This window comes from Caloenas nicobarica, chromosome 1 (genome assembly GCF_036013445.1).
Source record: "Caloenas nicobarica isolate bCalNic1 chromosome 1, bCalNic1.hap1, whole genome shotgun sequence".
In the NCBI taxonomy this organism is placed as follows: Eukaryota; Metazoa; Chordata; class Aves; order Columbiformes; family Columbidae; genus Caloenas; species Caloenas nicobarica.
The window spans coordinates 69,962,090-69,983,179 of NC_088245.1; the positions used below are offsets into that span (position 1 = coordinate 69,962,090).

General features: G+C 41.1%; 1 protein-coding gene across 1 annotated transcript in view; it reads right to left on the bottom strand.

The window, feature by feature from the left end:
• SYT10 (synaptotagmin 10) overlaps positions 1-20,676 on the bottom strand; it is a 35,164-nt gene extending 14,488 nt beyond the window's left edge. The window contains exons 1-3 of the mRNA XM_065644498.1: positions 20,526-20,676; positions 7,722-8,079; positions 1,095-1,659 (exon numbers count right to left, since the gene is read on the bottom strand). Of these exons, the coding sequence (XP_065500570.1) occupies positions 1,095-1,659; positions 7,722-8,079; positions 20,526-20,676 (1,074 nt within the window). The remainder of the gene's footprint in view (positions 1-1,094; positions 1,660-7,721; positions 8,080-20,525) is intronic.
• Positions 20,677-21,090: the final 414 nt, after the last annotated feature.

The following is a 21,090-nucleotide window of genomic DNA, read 5'->3' on the forward strand; positions in this document are numbered from 1 at the left end:
TGTCTAACAGGTATGAACAGCATGAAAACATTTGGGAAAAGAGGCATGGGAAGTGTCTGACTCTATTGAAGGGATGGTATGAAACTTCTGTATCTGAAGCAGTGTCTGGTACTGCTCTGTCCTCTGTTTATCCCCACTATAGAAGTCCAGTCCATGTTCAAAGGTTGACTCAGACTGTCTTGGATATCTCCACAGAAAAAAGTATGGGAAAATTTCTATGTAAATACCATAGTAGTTCAAAACAAAACAAAACAAAACAAAACAACAACAAAACCAAAAACAACCAAACAACAACCAAAACCCAAACCAACCAAACAAAACAAACCCAAACCAAAACAACAACAACACCCTCCACACACACACCCCGAAAACCCAAACTAAATCAAAACCCTAACAACCCACAACTCATTTGTTTTTTCACCTCAAATTCCAACCAGAGAGGATGAGTTTGGATTTCAGTATTAACAAAGATAACGTTTAGGGACCATTGTGTTTTCTGATGGTAGCCTGACATCCATCTTGTCATCCATGCACAGGCCTCCTTTTCTTGCTTGCAACAATAAACAAATAATTTTTATTTCCTAACTCTACTTGCTTGTGCCTCGTGAGTTTTGCTAGTAACCAGGAGCAACAACGATACATCTACTGGGGAACCTAAGCACAGGGCAGCCAGCAAAGAACATTTTAGATTTCAATGATTTTTACAATCTCATCCTTCACAAGATTCCCAGCATATGAAAATCTCCTAACAAGTGCAGGATGGGCCCTGTTCCTTAATAGCTGGTCATTTTGAAGGACAGGGTATTTTGCTAACAGGAGTATGTTAATTGTTCTTGTTAAACAGTGCCTTTTGTGACATACTATTTAATTAATAAACCTCATTTATATTTGTACAGCGAGCCATAAGGATGACAGTATGTTCCCAGAAGATTTTTTAAAGTTAATTAAATTTTATATCTTCCTAAGCACAAAGGAAAATATTGACAACACTTTTTTTTTCCTTCCAGACTCTGCTGATAAATAGGATGCTCTGCCACAAACTACAAAAGAGAAATGAAAATATCATGTTAATGCTTTTGGAACACATTACTTACTGTGGTGGCACAGTGGATGTCTTTCCATACATTGGCTTCCCTGGAGAGATCTGAGACTTCAAAAAGGTTATCAAGAATAACTTCACCAATCATGTCATGTCTAGAAAATCTGTCAAAATCATAAACACTGAAATGCATTTTTCTGTTGCTGAGTTGATCATAGGCTACAGGAAACTGAAAGGTTTCATCAAAGACAGGATTTAATGTCTTTCTGTGAACTCGTGTCTGAAACTTCTTTTTCCTATCTGGAAGCAGATAAATCTTAACGTAGGGGTCAGATGTTCCTGTGAAGTCTTTAGCAGGCAGATCTAAGGCTTTGACAATTGTGACAGCCAGAAGTTCATTCTCATAATCATACCGGAGAGTGAAGTTAAGTTTTCCACAAGTTTTCACATCTTCTTGTTGCCCATCAGAATCCACAGACTTCTGCTTGTAGAGTTCTGGTTTTATTCTCCCAATGCTGGTTGTCGTCTCTCCCCTTTGCAAAATCGGGTCTGTCCCCATGTTAAAATCAACACTGGACACTTGCATTTGCCTTGGCAAATGCCTCCTGAAAGAATTGTGCCTGCACACATACACACACACACACACACAAAATGAGCCATGGTTATCTCCAGGAAAAGACCTGGCTATTGCTAAGTAGAAAATACAAGAACACCAAATTAGTAAGGGTTCCTCTCTTTAAAATAATTTTAAAATACCCACCCCCCAATGTTTTGCAAGTGTTAAAACACCCTTGAGAGGAAATGATTGTTCAAAATTAATTTCTTGACTGAGAGACACCCAGTGTTCTGGCAATACATATATTCATAACCTTCTTTTCAGGCTATGGAGCTAAAACTGAATTCAAGTTCTTCCACGGAACGAGTTGACAGTTCCAACACTGCTTGATCCCACTGTGCTAGGCCCTGAATAAACTATAGCCAGGCAGAAAAAAAAAAAAAAATCATTTGCAGAACTGTCATCAGTACTCTCTGGTTTACAGAGGCATTCTTTGCTGGTTTTCCAATCAAATATTTACCAAGCTTCACAGTGATCACTGTGAAAGGCACCTGAAAAGCTCATGCAGAGCGATGTCTGGAGGTTTTCAGCATAGTTCTTTGCCATCCTACAACATTTTAGATACACCTGGTTGGTATTTGCTACACTGAGGTACAGGCTCCTTCTCCAGCCATAGTGGGAACATTTTGTTCTGGCTGCAATACATTTCAAAGCTCTGGTCAACATTTTTCTGTGATAGGGTTTTTCCTTCTGTCCTCACACTCTGCAGTGTAGTGCATTAGAAAGCTGATTCCTGGACTCCTAGCAAGAAACAATATGTTTAAATCCTTGTAATTCTGAATAGTGTTGCATAAGCATATGTCTTTATAGGCTTATCTTGACTCATGAACATAAATGGAAATTTGTGCCTTTCCTACTAAGAGTGAAATCAAACCCCTGGTATGCCATACAGCCTTGCAGTAAAATCAAAACCCTGGTCAAAAAGCTTCATAGAATTAATAATCAGTAGATGCCATTATGACCACACTGTCCAGTTTGGTTTTGGACATTTTCACAGTTCCTCGGTACTTCACTACTCCAACAATCTGTACTGGAAAAGCTCACTACCTCCTCCTGTGAGCATACTGAGTTGCCATTAAAAAACAATTTAATTGTCAGAATTTCCTCTGCCTTTTGCAATCAATTGCTTATTAATGCCAAATGCAGCCTTGCCTTATTGCTTAGTTTCCCTGTGGTGTTGTGTTCTGAAAACAAGAGGTGTCACAGCTGTGTGTTTCTTTTCTTTAAATCAGAAATGCAAATTGTCCATTTGAAAGCAACCAGGACTCATTTCATAGATATTATTTGTACTTTTGCTGTAAGTGAAGTGGTTGCAGAAGGCATGAAGCACAAAACTACTGCAGTTCAGCTGAGCAGAGATACAAGAGGGTAATCTGCAGCCATTAAATAATAGACAAGAACGTTTCCCTGTTCGGCTGTTTCACTACTGGTAGGTGCAAGGAGCGGTCTTGTTGTAACACAAGAACAGGAATGGGAGAACTTCATAGTCTAGATTTGAAGTAGCTCCAGAAAATCCAGGTGCTCTGATCTTAAATTTAGATGAACAATAGACCCCTCTTGCAGCACATTCTACCATCTTTTTTTTTTTTTTTTTTTTTACAGACAAGTTGAAAGATTTTCTTTTCTCTTATATGTTAAAACTTGCCAAATTCATAGTATATGATGTCTACATTCAAATGGAGTGAGGAGGGGAAAGGCCCATAACTAGTCAGAAAAGTAAAATATTGTCCTCAGGGAGTTTCAGGGCTGTCCTTGTGCACTTGTCCTCCTAGAAGTCCAGCCTCATAGGTATGCTAAACATGGAGAAGGAACTGGACTCCACCCAAAATGCAATGGTGATAAAAGTTTAGACATGCAGCAACTAAGGCACTAGCTCTCTAGTATTTTTGACTCATAAAAAAGTCCAGGAAGACCTGTGTTACTACTACATCTCTCTGCGCTAATGAAAGCTGTGCAGGTAAGCCTTTCTGAGTGCTTCTCACTGTAGTGAGAAGCTGTAGTACTGCAGCTGTAGTACTGGGGTGCCCAGATAATCATGTTCAAACTCTACCATAGATAAGCAGTAGAAAAACTGCCTATGCAGAGGAAACAGCGGAGCTGACTGTGTGGCATTTCCAGCTTGAGTAAAAACAGATAAATGAAAAATTCTCTTTTCCTTGAATTCTCTCGTGTTTATGAAGATCTGAATTAATACTTGTAAAAGTAAAATAGAATCCCCAAAATCGACGATTTCTGAGGTACCAACCTTCTTTCAAATTTTCGAACTTTATGCACATAAGATCCTCTAGGGAACATAGTCATTGTTGTGATCTGTCACTAAGTAAAACAGTGCAGCTGTATGGTTGTTCCCTGTGGGAACCTGCAGTGCTTTTGCTCTAGTAAGCCAAAGTCCTAATTACATAGTGCCTAGTATCTGTTCTGAGTCACAGCATTTCACCAAGACAGCTAATTGTTCTGTTAATTATTAAGATGCTTCATTGCTGTCATGGCAACATATTTATCTTCCTTTGTTCTGCAGTGACAAAGGAATTAATGACTGTGGTAATGAAGTACAAGGATGTCAGGCAACCAGGTTGTGAAAATGCTGCAAAGCTACCAACGTGTGCAACTTCAGGTTCCTCTGTCCCTGTTGGCTCTCCTATCCCTCTGGCTGTTGTTATAGCAGTCCTATAACAGACATGCCTTCAATAACTTAGAACATATGCATTTTGACTGGCAGTAAATCTGTATGTAATTTTCTATTATAATATAAAATTGCACTTGCAAAATAATAATGATAGTACCAAGCTGATTTCTAACTCAGTAAGGCTGCCATATGTAAGACAAAAGAAAAGGATAGGATGCTGATTTACGACATGACTTGAGAATTACGAGGGGTGGCTCTCGTACAGCTTTCCTGAATGACATTAAACCAATCTTTTCAACCAAATCCAGGAATGGACACCAGCACTTGTGGTATTTAAACAGAATAGAGGCTGCTGTCTCCTTCCTGCAGTCACTAAGGTCAACAGACTGGTTTGTTTTTCTTTAACCTTAACATTCCTAAGCAACTCATTTTTGCCCTCGTGCCTCTTGGGAACGGACTTACTCTTTGCAGACCTGAACAACAAGCTCCTCTCCCACCTAATGCTAAAGAGCAAAAAGAAAGTCCTTTGAAAATACAGATGAACATCTGAAGGAAGGAATATCATAGAAGAAATAAACTATATTACAGAATACTTTCAAAATGTATTGGGAAGGGTAGTTCTCAATAATATAGAACATAAATTTTTTGTAAATGAACACGATTGATATAGGACTTCTATCATAGCTTACTGGTTCATTGGGATCAAGGACTAAAGAGTTGGGTTTGCTGTGGGTTTTTTTGTTTGTTGGTTTCGTTTGGTTTTTTTTATCAAGCAAGTCTTTTCATATTATTAGGGACTATGAAAATTGTATAGTTCTAATTAAGCAGAAATTCATCATTTCCCTACACATATCTCTATATTAAATACACAGTCCATAAAAAGTGATCAGGCACATTTTATTATTGCTCTGAATAGTTTCTTAAAGTCCTTATGCTTCAATTACAATAACTAAATATGATTTAATTCCTTTTATTAAGAGCTGATGGCTGCAAGAACCCATCACAGAATTGATTACATCTTTTTCTTTGACCCAGCTCAGGTGAGATCAGTGTAGAGGAGACAATTCAAACAGCAAATATTTCTCTTAGATCCTTTGTCAACTGAATACAGTTAGGAGATAGTGCATTTGGGTCACTCAGGACTTCCGAGTACAACAAAGCAATGTCGAAGACTGTACAAGAGAAAGCTATGCTACCTCTGTGACTGCTGATGGCTCTCTTTTATTTAGAGGTCCCCAAGGAAGGACACTAGAGACAGTTTTTAGTCATTTTGTGATCCAATATTCTGTGACACAAAGGAGGAGGACTAATCCAGAAAGCGGGTCTAAATGTCCAGCCTTCATCTCCTACATGATATTCTCGACAGTAATAACTAATATGGGCTGTGGGAAGATTAATTCACTTAAGGCTGGCACAGGTACAGAAAAAATGTATTAACAAACACAGAAAGGACTGTTTCTGGGTAATTTTTAAGACACATCTAATTCTAACATGTTTTATAGCAATGGTATAGAGTTTTTCAGCAAACTGTAAAGGAAGGTGATGTCTCCGAACACCCAAATTGGATAAGGTGGGACAACCAGGGTTACTCAAAGCAAAGGAACTGTCCTTCTGAGGAGAGATTTAACACTGATGAGAGAATAAAAAGAAAAAGCTCCCTTACAAAGTTACCAACATATGCAGAAAGAGCAGAATTGATGGCAGGTTTTAATTTTGTAAAACTGCCCTTGGCTTCATGAATATTTTATATGCATTTGGATCACAGTCCAAATCACTCTAGAGGTCTGTGGGAATGCTTTCACAGCCTGAAGCAGCTCTGGATCATGTCCCTGGAACTTCTTTCTTCCCCTATAGTACCACAGGGAGTATTCAAGCCCATTTAGCAGCCAGCTATTTCTCCTGTCTGTTCAGGAAGTCAGACAGTCTGACTACCTACAGATTTACCTGTACGCGATGGACAAAACTCCTCCAATTAATATCCTATTAGGTAATAGCAAGTTGTGTGTAATATCCTTGTCATGCCAAGCTATATCAATTTTAATCCCTCTGTGTTTAGTATAACAGCTACAATTTCAAAGTTGTCTTCCCAGGATTTTGGAACTGGTCCTTGGAGCGGCTTGGATACTGTGCTCCCTCTCTCAGCAGATGGATACAGTGGCTGGAGCCAGGCACAGCCAGGAAAATGTGGCTTAAATCCAGCTGTACAGTCTCATAATTCAGGAGATGGTTCAGCTGCTGAAGTCAGACCTCCCCTGGTTGTAGTACTCTCATTTTTGGGAGCCTCCTGTGGTTGCCCCTTGGCTGTTACACACTGTTGAAACATCTGGGAAAAAGCCTTTCAGCACTTGCTACCACCATGAGGGCACTGAGCTGGCAAAACACCACCTTAGGGACTCACAGAGGGCAGCAAGGTATGTGCCCACTAAATGTAAAGCATGTGTCTTCTCCAATTTTGCGCCTCCAACAATTAGTATAAACTAGAGCTTTTTTGCCTTTCCCCTCCCCCACTTTGGTGGCGTGTGTTCATTTAGCAAACGTTTTACTGAGGAAAAGCTACTTCCCAAACAGTGTTTGTATTCTTATGTATGGCATTATGCAACACTCACTTCAGGTGCCTCCTTTAGCCTTCATTGTCCCATACTTTGTTTATAAAACATTCCCCCAACATTTTTTTTTTCTGATGTAGAAAGTGACCTTACAGTTCACTGTTTGTTTTCCATGCATTGAATTTGCTGACAGTATTTGAAGAAAACCTCGTTTGAAACTATAGGTCACTGCACATATCTTCACTACTTATCAATATAAACCAGTACCTCAGTCAAAATCAAAGACTGTGTCCTCCACTTTAATACAGAAGAAATCACTTCAGCAATACTACATGCTTGTAATTTATTTAAGGATTTATATAAAATCTGTACTACTTCAAGATCAGTCCATAAGGATTTGCATTCTTAGACTGGGATTTTAATTCCTTTATAAGTGGCAAACCATGTCTTAAAGAAATGTGCCATCAACAACAAATCTGTCATTTATTTAGTGGAGAGGGAAACTTCCATCTGCAAAAGTAACTGCTCTATCTGTTAAATATATCTCTGTGAAAAGCCAGACTTGCAGTACTTTAAAAATAACACTGAAATAGATTTTCCTCTACACAAAACCTAAAATGGAACTGCTTGGAGTAGCAACATATGTATTTACAAAGTAGCAGGAGACATAGATTTGATGTTCATATGTTAAAATAATTATGTAACTGGAAGTACATGGTATGTTTCAGAATATTCTGTTCAAAGGACACTGAGGCTTCACCTTCACTTGACTGCTGTTTCTCCCATAACTGCTAAGAAGTCAGTGCATAAACCAGGATTCTGGAAATTTTCAGCAGTGTTCTGTCTCTACCTGTTCCCAGAAAATGTGCCACAAGTGTGAGTGCCCCGGCTTACCTTGAGGACGATGTGGGCTCAGTGATCTGCCTCTGCATGCGTGCATGTCTGATCAGATGCTCTTTCAGCGCGTTCTGGACCTCTGCTGGTATATCAGGTGAAGTGTGGCTAATTTTCAACGCAGCTTCAAGTACCTTTGTTGTAGGTTTCTCATTTTCTTTAACTTCTTTTTTCTCACTGGTCTCAAAAACCTCCGTAGGAGCGCTGGAGTTGCTCTGAGGGACATTACTGGCATTGGAAGCAAGAGGTTTGCTTCTCCAGCAGGGCCAACACAACTTCCAAAAGACAAAAAGGGATACTACCAGCAAGGCGAGCCCACAGAAGCTGACGACTACTGCTAATAGACTGACTGAGATGTCTGCGAGGAATTAGAAACAAAGATCATCATGACAGACAAACATGGAGAGAAAAAAAAAAATGACACAGGTAAGAAGAGAGAAGCATTTTGAGCATTATCTTGCGTAGACCTTTAAAGTCCTATTTAATTTTTTCTTTTTTTTCTTTTAAATATCTAAGCCTGTACCTTTAAAATGTTAGCATTCTCTAATACCTGTTTCACAAATACTCCATATATTGTTGTTCAGGCCAGGGGCCAGTGTCTGTGCCACCAGCCATGCACTCAGTCAGACTTCTCAGGAAGTAAGGGACTACCCAAATGGTCCAGATACATCCAGACACTGTTGTCAAAGGGTGTCCACTCAGGAGCACATCTTGCTGAAAAAGCTAAACCACAATCAACATTTTCTATAAGTGCACATGCAGACTGACCAGTTCTAAACTGCTAGGCTGACACAAATTTCTTCAGGACTTGCCAAACTTTTGTTTAGGTGATAACTGCTTCAGAAACATGTTAGAACCTAATGTTTAAGTTACATAAATAGGGATAGGACATAGTCTGTCATAAATAAGAAATTTCTAGGGTTAAATCTTAAGCTCTGGACCAAGATTGTGTTAGACGAAGACAGCACATACACATCAGTATCTAAAATTCTTCTGTGACAATGCAGCTGACTTCAGAGTACACTATACAATGCCCTGAGTTGTACAAAGACCATATTGTACACTTAGCTACCCCTGCTGCCCTGTATGTGACTTTTTCTGCCACAATTAGTTAGCATATCCAATAGCACTGCCAAAGACAGGAGAAGAGATTTCATATCAACCAAATTCTGTGAGCAGACTTGTATTTTAGGAGATGGTAGATCACCAGAAATGCCAGTTGAGCCCTAATTAGGAGTTTTATTCTATGTGACATGTTTCAGTTTGATTTTTCCAGTATCATGTAATACTATAAAATATAACTAAAAACATCTCTTTCCTTTTGAAAAGAGCCTTTTGTGTGCTTTAAAAGTATTCAATAAATTCTGCTTAAATGTCCCTTAAGCAATGGTTGCTGCTGCTTGGTACAACAAGTTTTGACAGTTTAACAGCTAATATTCTGTATCCATAGCTCCAGGCTACAGGCTACTAAACTGAACCAATGGAAAAATGCAATGAGAGTTTGAGCATATTTTTTCTAAAGGATCACAGGAAGAAAAATAGTCCTCTAGGTGTGTATTAGCTCCATGGAAGAGTATGTAGCTCACAGGTCCCTTTGAAAGATGAAGATTCCAGTAGAAAATTTGGGAGCATTTTCTTTGTTAATATATGATATCCAGACATATCTCTCAGTAACAAACACTGAGCTTAAGGCCCATTCAACATGAGAATATGTGAGAATTAGCAAGAGCAAATGGAAAATGTTCGTAGGCTGGAGATTTGATAGATACAGTTCTGCTCAATCTCACTTCATCTATGTCCTGGCCAGTGTCATAGGGGAATTGGCAGAGAATGTGCTTCTTGATTTAAAGAGTTTGACACAAGCTGCTGCCCTGCCTTGAACAGAAGTGTGCCTCCTTGACCTTTTCCTGACAGTCCTGAGAAAGGTGTCTTCCTTTTCTGCTGGTAGTTAAATAACAAAATGTAGCCCTTGGAATATGCATGTCAGCTTAATGAGAAATTCATATGGCAAATTCTGATTTAAGATGCTTCCATACAACAAATGGATGCATGATTACATCTAATAACAATGCAACACAAGAAGCAAACAATGTATGCCCAGTAGGGTTTATTAGGCTATTTGGTTTAATCTGCTCTTTACACTGATATCCTTCCTGAGCCCAGGATTTTTTATTTGGCTTGTGCATGTTCTTTAGCAGATTGTCTGATCTTGACAACAAGAGAAGACATTAACAGATGCTGAGTTTACAACTTGTTTCAATGGCTAATCACCTTGTTGCACATTTGTATTTCTGATTTTTGTTTTTGTAGCTCTAATTTACAGTCATTGCTTCTTTCACGATAGGCTTCATAAGACATGCCTATGTAAAATACAAATAAACTGAACAGTTCCAGGAAACAAATCCAGGACTTGAAACTCAATCACCTATACCAGTCCCTGGAATGGTTTTAAACTGGGCCAGTTCATACTCTTCCAGTCAATTCCTGGGCAGAGATCAGGTATTAGAGCAGGTCAGTGATCATTCTCAACAGGCGGTTTGGTTGTGGCCCTTCTGTTTCAGCAGGTGACAGGCTTTAATAGCATGGAGAGAGGCTCTTACATGCCAGTTGGTCTCAGTGCCAGAGAATAGTCATAAGTGAATTTAATCTAATAATACAAAGGTATGCCCCACTGAAGGAACTTTTTTGGATAAATTGAACAAGCTGAATTTTCAGTCAAGCTGGACAAAAATATTTTTCCATTCTCAAAGCCTGACAATATGTGGAACTCTCGAAAATGTTGGTGATCTACCAGAAATTTAAAAAAAAAAAGGAAATGCAATTGTGAGTCATTTACAACATTATCAGCTCATTTTAGAGATGGCTGGCATAATTGGGTTACACTTTGAGAGGAAGGCTTTTAGATCTGAAAATTTTATTTTGTTTTTCATTTAGAAAATGTTGAAACAGGGTGTTTTAACAACTTTGAAACTGCTAGAAACCTTTCAAACCCAGAAATACGAAACTTGATCCCTTCCAGCAGAGTTTCAAATTGATAAATAGATACTATCAGCTGAAAAACATTCCATCAAAGCATTTCTAGGTGATCTTATTCTAAGTTTTTCACTGCAAGGCTTTTTTCAAGCCTTCAGATAACTTGGTGTTTCTTTTCAACACCTACTCCTGTATTTCAACATTCTCTAAGATATTTTTCTATATTTCCATTAAACTATTTCAAATTCAAAGTCAGACTCAAAATCTTTACCAAAAATGTATGTTTTATAGCCCTAAAAAAACCCACACATGAAACATTTGAAGTCTCAAGAGCAAAAATGTAGAAGCTAATTCTACAAAGAGTTGTACAAATTACAGTCTTCATTTTTGCTATTTTGCTAATAAATTAAACAACCTCATATATTGCACTTCATAATACAACAAATACTTAAACACGAAATAATTGTAGTTGCCAGGAATTTGGTTTAAAAAATAGTTAATTTAAAAAATAATTAATCATATTTACTGCCATAATTGCTAAGAAGCAATTAGTATGCCATATAAGTTGACATAAAAAGCATATTGCTTCATTTCCTCACTTCTGACAGTTACTCAATTGAGAAATTGCATGAGATTTGCTGTTATGTGAAGACTGCAATCATCTGCAGAAGAGCAGTCAAACCGAGCTTCCCAGGTGCTTTGCACGTTAGATTGGATATGTCTCTTATATTACCTTTTTATAGGAAATTTGGCTTAAGAATACAAAACACTGACAGTTGTGCAGACTAGGATTTTCTTCACTTCCTTGTCAAAGAAACTTGCTTGGGAAGGAAAATGGGTACTGAAAGATGGATGTGTCATCAGACCAAGGTTGCACTTTACAGATGCAAGTATGACTTAAAGATGCAGAACTAGTAACAAATTCAAAGACTGCTTGAGTTTTTAGAGGCAAAAGGAGATACACTCACTCTGCTGGGATTTTAATTGCCAACATTGTAAACAATGTTCTCACTCGTCTCTGGTACAAAGGAAAAGAAAAATAATCTTGAACTACAAGCAGTTGTTTGACAACTCTTTTTCTGAACTGGTAATTGTAGCTTGTCTTCAATGCTACGTTTCCACAAACAGGACATCTTTCTGAATATTAATCTGGACATGTAGCATTATGCTTTTGCCATTCCTGTTCACATGCTGGGTAAACTCAGGAATGTGAAGAAAATCTTCTTTCTCACTTTCTCTTCTTCTGATCAGTGGAAAATCTTCCACTGACTACAAAGGAGTTACCATTTAATACCTGGTGATATTCCTTCACTGACCTCTGTCCTTAATATCATCTTCATAGTCTTGATAAAATTTCATAACTGAAAGAATGTATCCTATTTCCTCATGGTTTTCTGTTTAAAACTACTCTTTGAAGATAGGAGATTTTGGGCAATTTTGGACAAGGCATGTCTAATTGGGAAGTTTGCGAATTCTATCTACCTGAAAATCTTATCCCTGCATTTTTTACATAAATCCTCAGAAATATTTCCACCGTAAGAGACCCCTTGACAGCCAGTCTTTCATATTTGGCAAGTACTTCAGAAACATCCCCCCCCCCTTTTTTTTTTTTTTTCCTGGATGCTGGGCAATGTTTTAAACAATGGTTTCTGTACTATGACTTCCAACAATTTGGTGCTTGAAACTTGCATTAGAAAAGTTCTGCACATGAATCCATTTGCAAACATGCACATTGGCAGACTTCCATTTCCAAACCAAACTAAGTTCATTTACATTTTAGTCAGTGCCCTGAGACAATATGCCCCTTGATACTTAACTTTGGAAAGACATAGTCCACAAACCCATGATCTTGAATGGAGAAAGAGACCAGATACTGCCATGATGTAGCTGCCCATGTGTATAAGGGGCAAGCACGTGTCTGATGTGGACCATGCTAAAGAGAATGTACTCTTGCTAGAAAAGGAACAGGGTGAAAGGAATGCTTAGGAACAAAAAAAAAAAAAAAGGGTTATATTCCCTTTCAACCCACCTCTTGGTCTATATCTGATCTTGATTCTCTTAAACATTTAAAGTACGTCTCTCTAACTTTTTTCAGACATATTTTTTGTTTAACTTTTAATTTGTTCTCTTGTTGATCAGCCATAAGGAACTTCACCCATTCCATTGCAACCACTCTAGAGGGACCTCTTCTCAGCTCAATCAGATAAATTAATATGTCTCTGATTTTCTAGGATGTGGAGGGAAGCAGGAACTCTATCAATTTTAAAAGGTCTGAGTCTGATAAATCTCCCTTGTCCCCATGTGTATGAACTGGTTGGTCCAACCCATCATTTCTGCTGCTCAGTTTTCCTTGGGGAAATTTAAAGAACACAAAAAGTCACTGGTGCTCACTTTTATTCAGCATTACCAGATCTTTCACTACTACCTTTGTCTCATCCAAATCCTTTAAGATGGTGATATAATGCTTTAGTGTGCCTCAGAAAGCAACAGGTGCAGAGTCTTGTATTTTCTCTCATAACCTGAACCTGTCAAAACACCTGACTTAAATTTCAAATGGCAAAAATAGCCTTTCACTTAGAAGCCTATGTGTGATCTCCTCTCCTGTTCTTTGAACAGGATCTCCTTCATACTTTGAAGATCTTCCTCAAATCTTCGACTATAGGTCAATTGTGAATGTGTTCCCTCCTATGCTATTAATTCAGTCTGATGTCTGAATTTGTTCAAAACAGCCACTACTGGCTGGTATATCACTTTTAATGCTAACAGAGCTCTATGTTAGCATGTTTCCTGAGGGTCAAGGGATCAAATGAAGTCAGATATCACTGTGATTTACGACATGATTACAGAATATAAAATTGTTAATCTCTTGTCAAAACCATTTTATCTAAGTTATATTATTTATTAATGCATCTGATAATCTATATCTGTCCAACCACAAATGGAATGCCATCTTTTGCCATTTCAAACTCCAGGTACGGGACTTTAGCTTATGTGGTGTACAGCAGATGCCAGGTATTTCCCCAAAGTTTATTAGTCTTCTTCTAGACCACATGACCTCCTGTTATCTAGAAATCTGAAGGAATTTGCCACAACAGCTATGTATTCATGAGTCTCAGTACATTATTTATGTGCTGTATGTAGCTGAAGGAGATGGCTCTGACATTTACCTGACTGGGCCATCATGTTTTGCGTGCAGTGTAAGAAGCAAAAGATGTTGCACTGAACATTGGCCTCTCCTCTTTAACACACCACATATAAATTATTTGACTCCACTTCCAAGGCTTTTTCTGGCCTACCCACTTTCCTACTTGTCAGCTCTCACTTAATTTCAATAGGAGATAGCTCCTATCTCAGCTCAACCCATGTATGCCCGGCTTGCCTTCCATTAAACAAACAGCTTTGGGCTTGGTCCCATGCTGCTCTCATGCTTGTGAGGATGTCTCTGTAACCGTCTGCAAGAAAGCCTCATAATCCTCTTTCAGACAAGAAAACGAAATGAAAACAGACCATAAGCCCACTGGGCTGCCATTAATCATAAGCATGCCATGGCTGTAACAGGGTTCACACAGCTCAAGTGTCATTTTTGAATTGTCATTTTTGAATTGTCATTGTTATGTTTATTCTTACCCAGTATTATATAACAAACATCTCACACATATGACGAGACCCAGTAAAAAAGTGTCTCTTTATCTTCATCATTACAGATTTGTCCTCCAACTGCTATGACCACTTCCGTATTTTTCAGCTGTATTTCTTTGCAAAATGTGTATGGACGAAGATTATCTCATAAGACTCTTGCTTTTACTATGTATCACTCCTGTCTGCATGTTGAGCACTTCTGCATTGTTGTGACTGTCTTCACATTTACCGTAAATAAATCTGGTCTCTGTGCTATGTTTACCCCTCTGTTCTTCCTTTACACTGCTGAATTAATGTATTTCTTATTTTCACAGTTTGTTAACACTGGTTTTGTAAAGCACATTTTTCAGTAACCCGTTACTTTCCCCCCCCAAAGAACCCAGTATTTCTCTCTGGTAATAACTTTGTTCTGACCAGGTGATGAGCTATATCATAAATAATTCAATCAGTCCGTGAACTGTTCAGATGTTTATTATTTAATTTTATCACATTTTTCTGTAACAGAACGCTCAATTGTTTCACACAACAGTTACTTTCTCATGAAGAAAAATGTTCCTTCCTTGTATGACAGTCCTACACTGATGACAATAGTCTTCACATCCCTTCAAGCCATTTCTGGTCCCTCTCATGCTTGCTTTGGCACAGTTGAGAAGAACTTTCAAGTACATGACTGGGTAAATCTGTCCTTTCTCCTTCCTAAATGTATCCAGGTAGTGTAAGTATACCTACAGCTTATACTCTGTGTGTGTGTGTTTAAAGGAACCAAGACTAAATGTAAACCATCAGCTGCCATCAGGAGGTTGAGAGCTGTCAGGGAAGCAGATGACAGTCAACGGGACACTAATGTCAACTACAGCAGGAGGACCCACGACATTACTCTTTAGGGAACAGTGAGAGATTGTATTACAGAACGTCCATATACTGGATGCTCCAGTGTTTTCTTACTCCCTCTATACTTCCGTAGTAAACTGTCAATGAGGAGTAGGGTTACAAACTTGCTAGGTTTTTGAATAAAATAATTATGAGTAAAATATTTAGATTAATATAAAACAGTCCTGTAGAAGCTGAAGCCCTTTGTATGGTCAACTTTAAATAATTCATTGTCTGACAAGCAAAAGAGAACATCACTCTCTAGAACTCTCTCGTTACTCTAGAGGGCTGAAATATGCCCTCCTGGCAGGGACGCAACTGGGTTCCCAGCTCTGTTATAAACATCAGTTCCCCATGAGAATTGATAATGAGATAGTGAAGTCCTGCAGGACCAGCAGGCCTTAAAAAAAAAAGCAAAGATAGCTGAAAGTGCCCACCATTTGCAGAGGACATACAAAGAATTTTAAGTATGTGTCCCTAGAGCAGGATGCTGAAGCTTCTCTCATTACACTATGCAATTGGCTTAACCTTCGGAAATACTCCCAACTGGGACTTTGATGTGCTTGGTTCCATTGAAAATGAGGAGGGATGCTTAACTGCCAAAAACGAATTAGAGTCCTTCGTTAATCAGATAACCTCGACCAAAATACAGATATAACCGAGCTGCATAGATGAATTTTGGACATTTCTAGAAAATAATTTATTTGGATTAGACATAAATTTTGTTAGGTGCAATATTGCCCATTGAGCTCCCATTCATTTTCCACCTGAACTCATCCTATTATTTGACAAACATCTTAATAATTTTGCACAGATCTACTGGAAATAAAGGAGGTGTAAAACAAACAAACAAAACAGTTGCACATCTAATTCAGCATTTTGCCAAAAATAAGTTATACCCTTCAGAAGAAAGCTCACATAGTCATATAACTATATAAAGGTGCCATAAATGTAAATAGCTTCCTAATTTTTTCTCTTGAGCATTCCGCTGAGATGAGAGAATTAACAGTCCTTGTAATTACCAGGGCAGAAAATATAACAGCAGATGTCGTATCTTCACTAATTGTCTTAAGCTCTTAGAAATTTACAAAACAATTTATCTCACCAAGACACTTTGCTGTGAGTTCCATAGATTAATTATCCACTGCACTAAATATGATTACCCCTTCTTGACCCAAGCAGTGAACGTTAATTGAGGGTCCTAAGGTGGTGGTGGTGTCACTGAGAGGAAACTACTGAAGAATCGGGTATTTATTTGATGTTATCCTATTTGTCCATAAATAATGTCCAATAAGAGAATAAGAGGAATCAAACACATGGAGGTTATTTTTTATTGTTAGCAGCAAACCTGAATAGCTCTCCTTTCTGCTTTGTTGCTTCATTTTGTTGTACTCTGCCTTACCAAACCCATACTCATAATTTTTTGGTTCTGATTGTGTCTCTGGCTCTCTCTTCTTTGTGTTTGATTCTGTAATGCCTGTTATGCTTCTTTGTCATACCTAGACACCTACACTATAAAAAAAAATCAGTACTCAGCCTTTCTGCTTGCCAGTAAAACTTCTTGGGTCACAAGGTTAATATTGTCTCATATTTTGCTTTGAGCCTGTGATTGGGTGGTATATCTTTTGTCTCAGGTAGCTGATTCCTGTGAGGAGCTTGGCTGCTTTTCATGGTCTAGCTGAACAGAAAGCAATTGTCACACCCAGCAACACAACCGTATCACAGCAGTTCTAGCTGCCTTTTTAAATGTTTTCGACTTCCAAAGCATGTTTTTATTCTTGTATTAAATATAAAAGGTCTACTTGCCTTTTTATCATATATTCTTTTACTTTCTGAAGTGTTTCTTGCACTGTTCTTTGCTTTCCAAATATGAGTCTCCTCATCTTTTAGACTTCTTTCCTCCAATGAAATCCCATTAGTGATTTTTACTTATGCTACCTTTGTGACACTTTTAGGTATTTTCTTTTTGAGATGTGGAAAATTGAATGAACCCACCATTTAAAGAGAGAACATGCTATCCCAATATGGCAAACTATTATTTTCTGTCTTCTTTATACTACCTCCTGGACTATTTACTTTTTGGATTTTCACTGAAGTTTTACCTGTGATTCTATAACATAACAACATACAATAATAAACCATTATTCTGTAATAAACTTCTCACAGTCTTTTATCTTCTCCACATCTTCCAGAAGTCCTCCTCACAACTCAGGTATCTTCTTACTCTTACTACAGTAGTTTCTTCTCCACACACTTCAGTGCTTGTTGCAGGAGCTAATTCCCAATACACTGCTATAGCTGAAGCTCCAGGGAGCAAGTAACTGAACTGATTCCATGATGGCATGTCACCCACTGTGGGCATATGCTGGGAAAGTGCTTCCCGTATCATCATTTGGGAGATACAGCAAAACCGATAGGGCTAAATTAGCCATTCCTCCTCTCTACATTACAGCTACAGCAACACGACACTAGAACTGTGCAGAATTTACTCAGCCACAGAAGGATATGGCAGCATGATAAGGACTCTCACACCAAATGCTATAACTCTATTTATGAGACACAGATATTTCAAGAAAATATGAACATTTATGGCTTCACTCTCAGAATGATGATGGAGAACACTTAATGTTTCTACCTTTAATGAATAGGAACTATGGATGTTCAACACTGTGGACAACATTAACTTTATCCATAGTGATGATAATGAACTTTTTGTGCATTTGAAGAGCAGAAGAGATGGGATGCTTCACCTTTCAATGACCACATTTGTCTCAGTGTAGACACTGTTTACAATCTTACAATTCATAAAATTCATGTGACTGATATTTATGTCTTGTCTATCCAAGTGTTCACATATTAAAAGGTTGTCATCAACAATGACAGTGTGTCTGTTCCTTGTCTGGAACCAGAAAGTGTTAATATATGCTCACTGGCAGTGTTATTAATGTTTAATTTAATATGTGTGCCAATAAAGTTGACACTGATCATCTAATAGTAGTTTCCTTTTATGGAGGAAGAGATGAGATTTAGGAACTCAGCTGAGATGTGGGACCCAGTGGTTGAAGCCCCTGGTCTGTTAATGATCAGGTTTTTTTCTAATCCAACATTTGCAAGTTAGTCAGGGTTTACAAATGAAAAAACAGGAAGATGGTTGACTTTGAAGAAATGTCTGAAAAGAAGACCCTGTTACTGTACACAGTGCAATATCAAGGCAAATGCTGAAGATTCAGACATCACAAACAGCAAACCTTGATTTACCTCGTGGGACATTTTTGTATCCTTCACATCCCACCTGTTAATATATCCACTTTGTTTTTATATGACACCTAATACTGACTCCCTGCACAGTACTCTCTAAAAGTCATATAGAGAAACTATTCTTTTCAGAGCCGAATTTCCCAGGCTCTGCAAGATGGTTTTATTTTCATGCAACCTTCCACGGTTCGGACCAAAAGAACTAACACAGTGTGCGACCGGAATATACTCCGTAGTTTGCATTACTAAGCGCAACTCCAGGATCCGTGCTGGTGGAAGTACGCTAGGACCCCCGCCATCCCCGCACCCTGCTGCCCCGGCGGCGGGGCTGGCGGGGGAAGGGGCGCCCGTGGCGGACCAAGCCCCATCGGGCCGGGCCGAGCCGGGTTGGGCAGAGTCGCCCCCCCCGGCCTGCGCTGCCGCTCCGGGACGCGCCTGCCTTCAGCAGCTGGAAACTCAGCGCCCGCTTCAAGCGCAAAGCTCTGGGAGAACCGTGAAGGTACTGGAATCTGAAGGAAGAATCGCTGCTCTTTCAGACAACAGTTATTTGTTCTGAGGTACTACAAATACCCTGGAATTTCCAGTAAAATCTGTGGGCAGTAAGAGAACAACAACAACAAAAGTAACAGCTGCGGCGGTGGCAGCTGGGGCACATGCTGAGGACCTGCTGCTTTTCATGACTTGGTGTTAATTTATTTAATTTGCACTGTACGCTTGTTATTTGCTGACCACAATGCAAGCTGTCTATTTGCATTTATGGACAGACAGAATAGGCTACCAATCCATTCTGGAAGAAATTAAGCACAGACCTTGGACTAATTTTCTAGCCCTGTCCTAAAAACAAGTACCGTGGAAAGCAAGGGGTCCAGAGTGTACTGCACAGAGCAACGCAACAGGGCAGAGCCGATCCCGAAAGATCCTGCCAATCCAGAAATCGGTGACCAAAGATACCACCGTTAGGAAGCCAAATCATAGTTTGGATCCCGACAATTTTTTCTGCCTTCGGAATATTTAAATTCCCTCCTCCCTCACTCCCCCTCAGCTCTCCTGGACGAGTGCTGGACCGGACCAGAGGGCTGCTCTGACTCCACGGGTTCCTACCGGCTGTCAGAAAGCTCTCCTGCCGTCCTCAGCGATTAACGGCAAGGATGTAAAATATCTCAGACCCCGCTCAGAAAGGGCCACGGGGGCTCTGTCAAGTTTCATCGCACGGATACTCTAAGCCACGGCTTGGCTGTGCCCCGAGCTCGGGCTGCGCCCCGACCTGTGGCGGCAGCTGCCCGTCCTCCCCTCCGCCAGCCTCGCCGCACCTCCGCACAAGGCGCCACCAGCCCTGTGCTCGGGGCCGCCAGCGCCACACGCCAAACACAGAACGACGGCTGGGGAGAAGAGAGTGACCGGCTGAAAACCACGCGCCGCGCGCCCGTCGCACAGAAATGCTTCCCACCCGTGACAAGAGCAGCAAACGCAGCCCTCTCCTTCGCTCCCCGCACACACGACCCCACAAACACATGCAACAGAGTGGGTCCGAGCTTTGCATAAAGGAAAACTCCCACCGCGGGGAAAACTGTGCTGAAGCGCAGCTGCGGGAGGCAAACGAGCGAGCTGCGAGGGACAAGGGGCCGCCTCCGGCGGCGGGGCTCCAGCCGACGGCGGGGATCGCACGTCGGCGGCGATTTCTCTCCCCTCGGAGCCTCTCGGTGCTCCCCGTCCACCCGCCTGCACCCCTGCCCGCGGCTCCACGTCTCCCCGCTTCGCCCCCAGGGCGCTGGTCCCCACCCCAGCGTTGGGGGTCACCCTGTGACGGCGACGGCGGCTCAGCGGTCCCGGTGCTTCCCTCGCTGCTTCCCGGTCGCGGGAGTCTTCGCGAGCTCCGAAAGGGAGACGATTTTAAAGCGGGCTGTGTGCCTGCCCCCCCTCCGCCCCCTCCGCACGCAGGGAAAGCAAAGGAAAAAGTTGCGCTCTCCGGCCGCCCACGCCGGCGCTGCCCGCCCCGCGGTGGCGGCAGGACGAGCGCGGCGGCGGGGCAGCGGCCGGGACCGGGGGCGGCGGGGCTGGTACGGGTACCTGTGCCACCGATGCCCTGACGGGCGGTCTCCAGGGGAAAGATGCCGGCGCACTTCTCCCTCTCCACCTGTCCGCCCAGGCATAGCTCCGAGATGATCTGTAGCGCCTTGTGGCAGAGGCTGCCCACGCCGTCCTCCGCGGGGAAACTCATCTTCTGTCCCGGCCGCCCGCTAAGCCATGCCCGATGCGGGACGGCTCCGCACCCGACCCGCGCAGCCTCCCGCGGGGAGCGGAGCGGGGCGGAGCGGCGGCGGCGGGAGCGGAGCGGCGGGCGCGGCGCGAGTGAACCCGCGCTCTCATCCGAAGAAGTAGTGAAGGGGGGGAAGGGAGAGACAAAAAAGGGGGGGGGGGAAGAGGAAAAAAATACAAAGTGGGGGGGGAAATAAGCATCCACTTAGCAACGCCTTTTGTGCCTAGCGGGCTTCGGTAGGCGGCTCGGCCAATGGCAGCCCAGCGCGGGGGGGCAGGTAGCGGGGGGGCTCCTCGCGTCCCCCGGGGAAACTTTTCCTTCCCCCGCCCCACGGCCGGGCGAGGGGCGGCGGCGGCCGGGCCGGCTCCTGGGGCG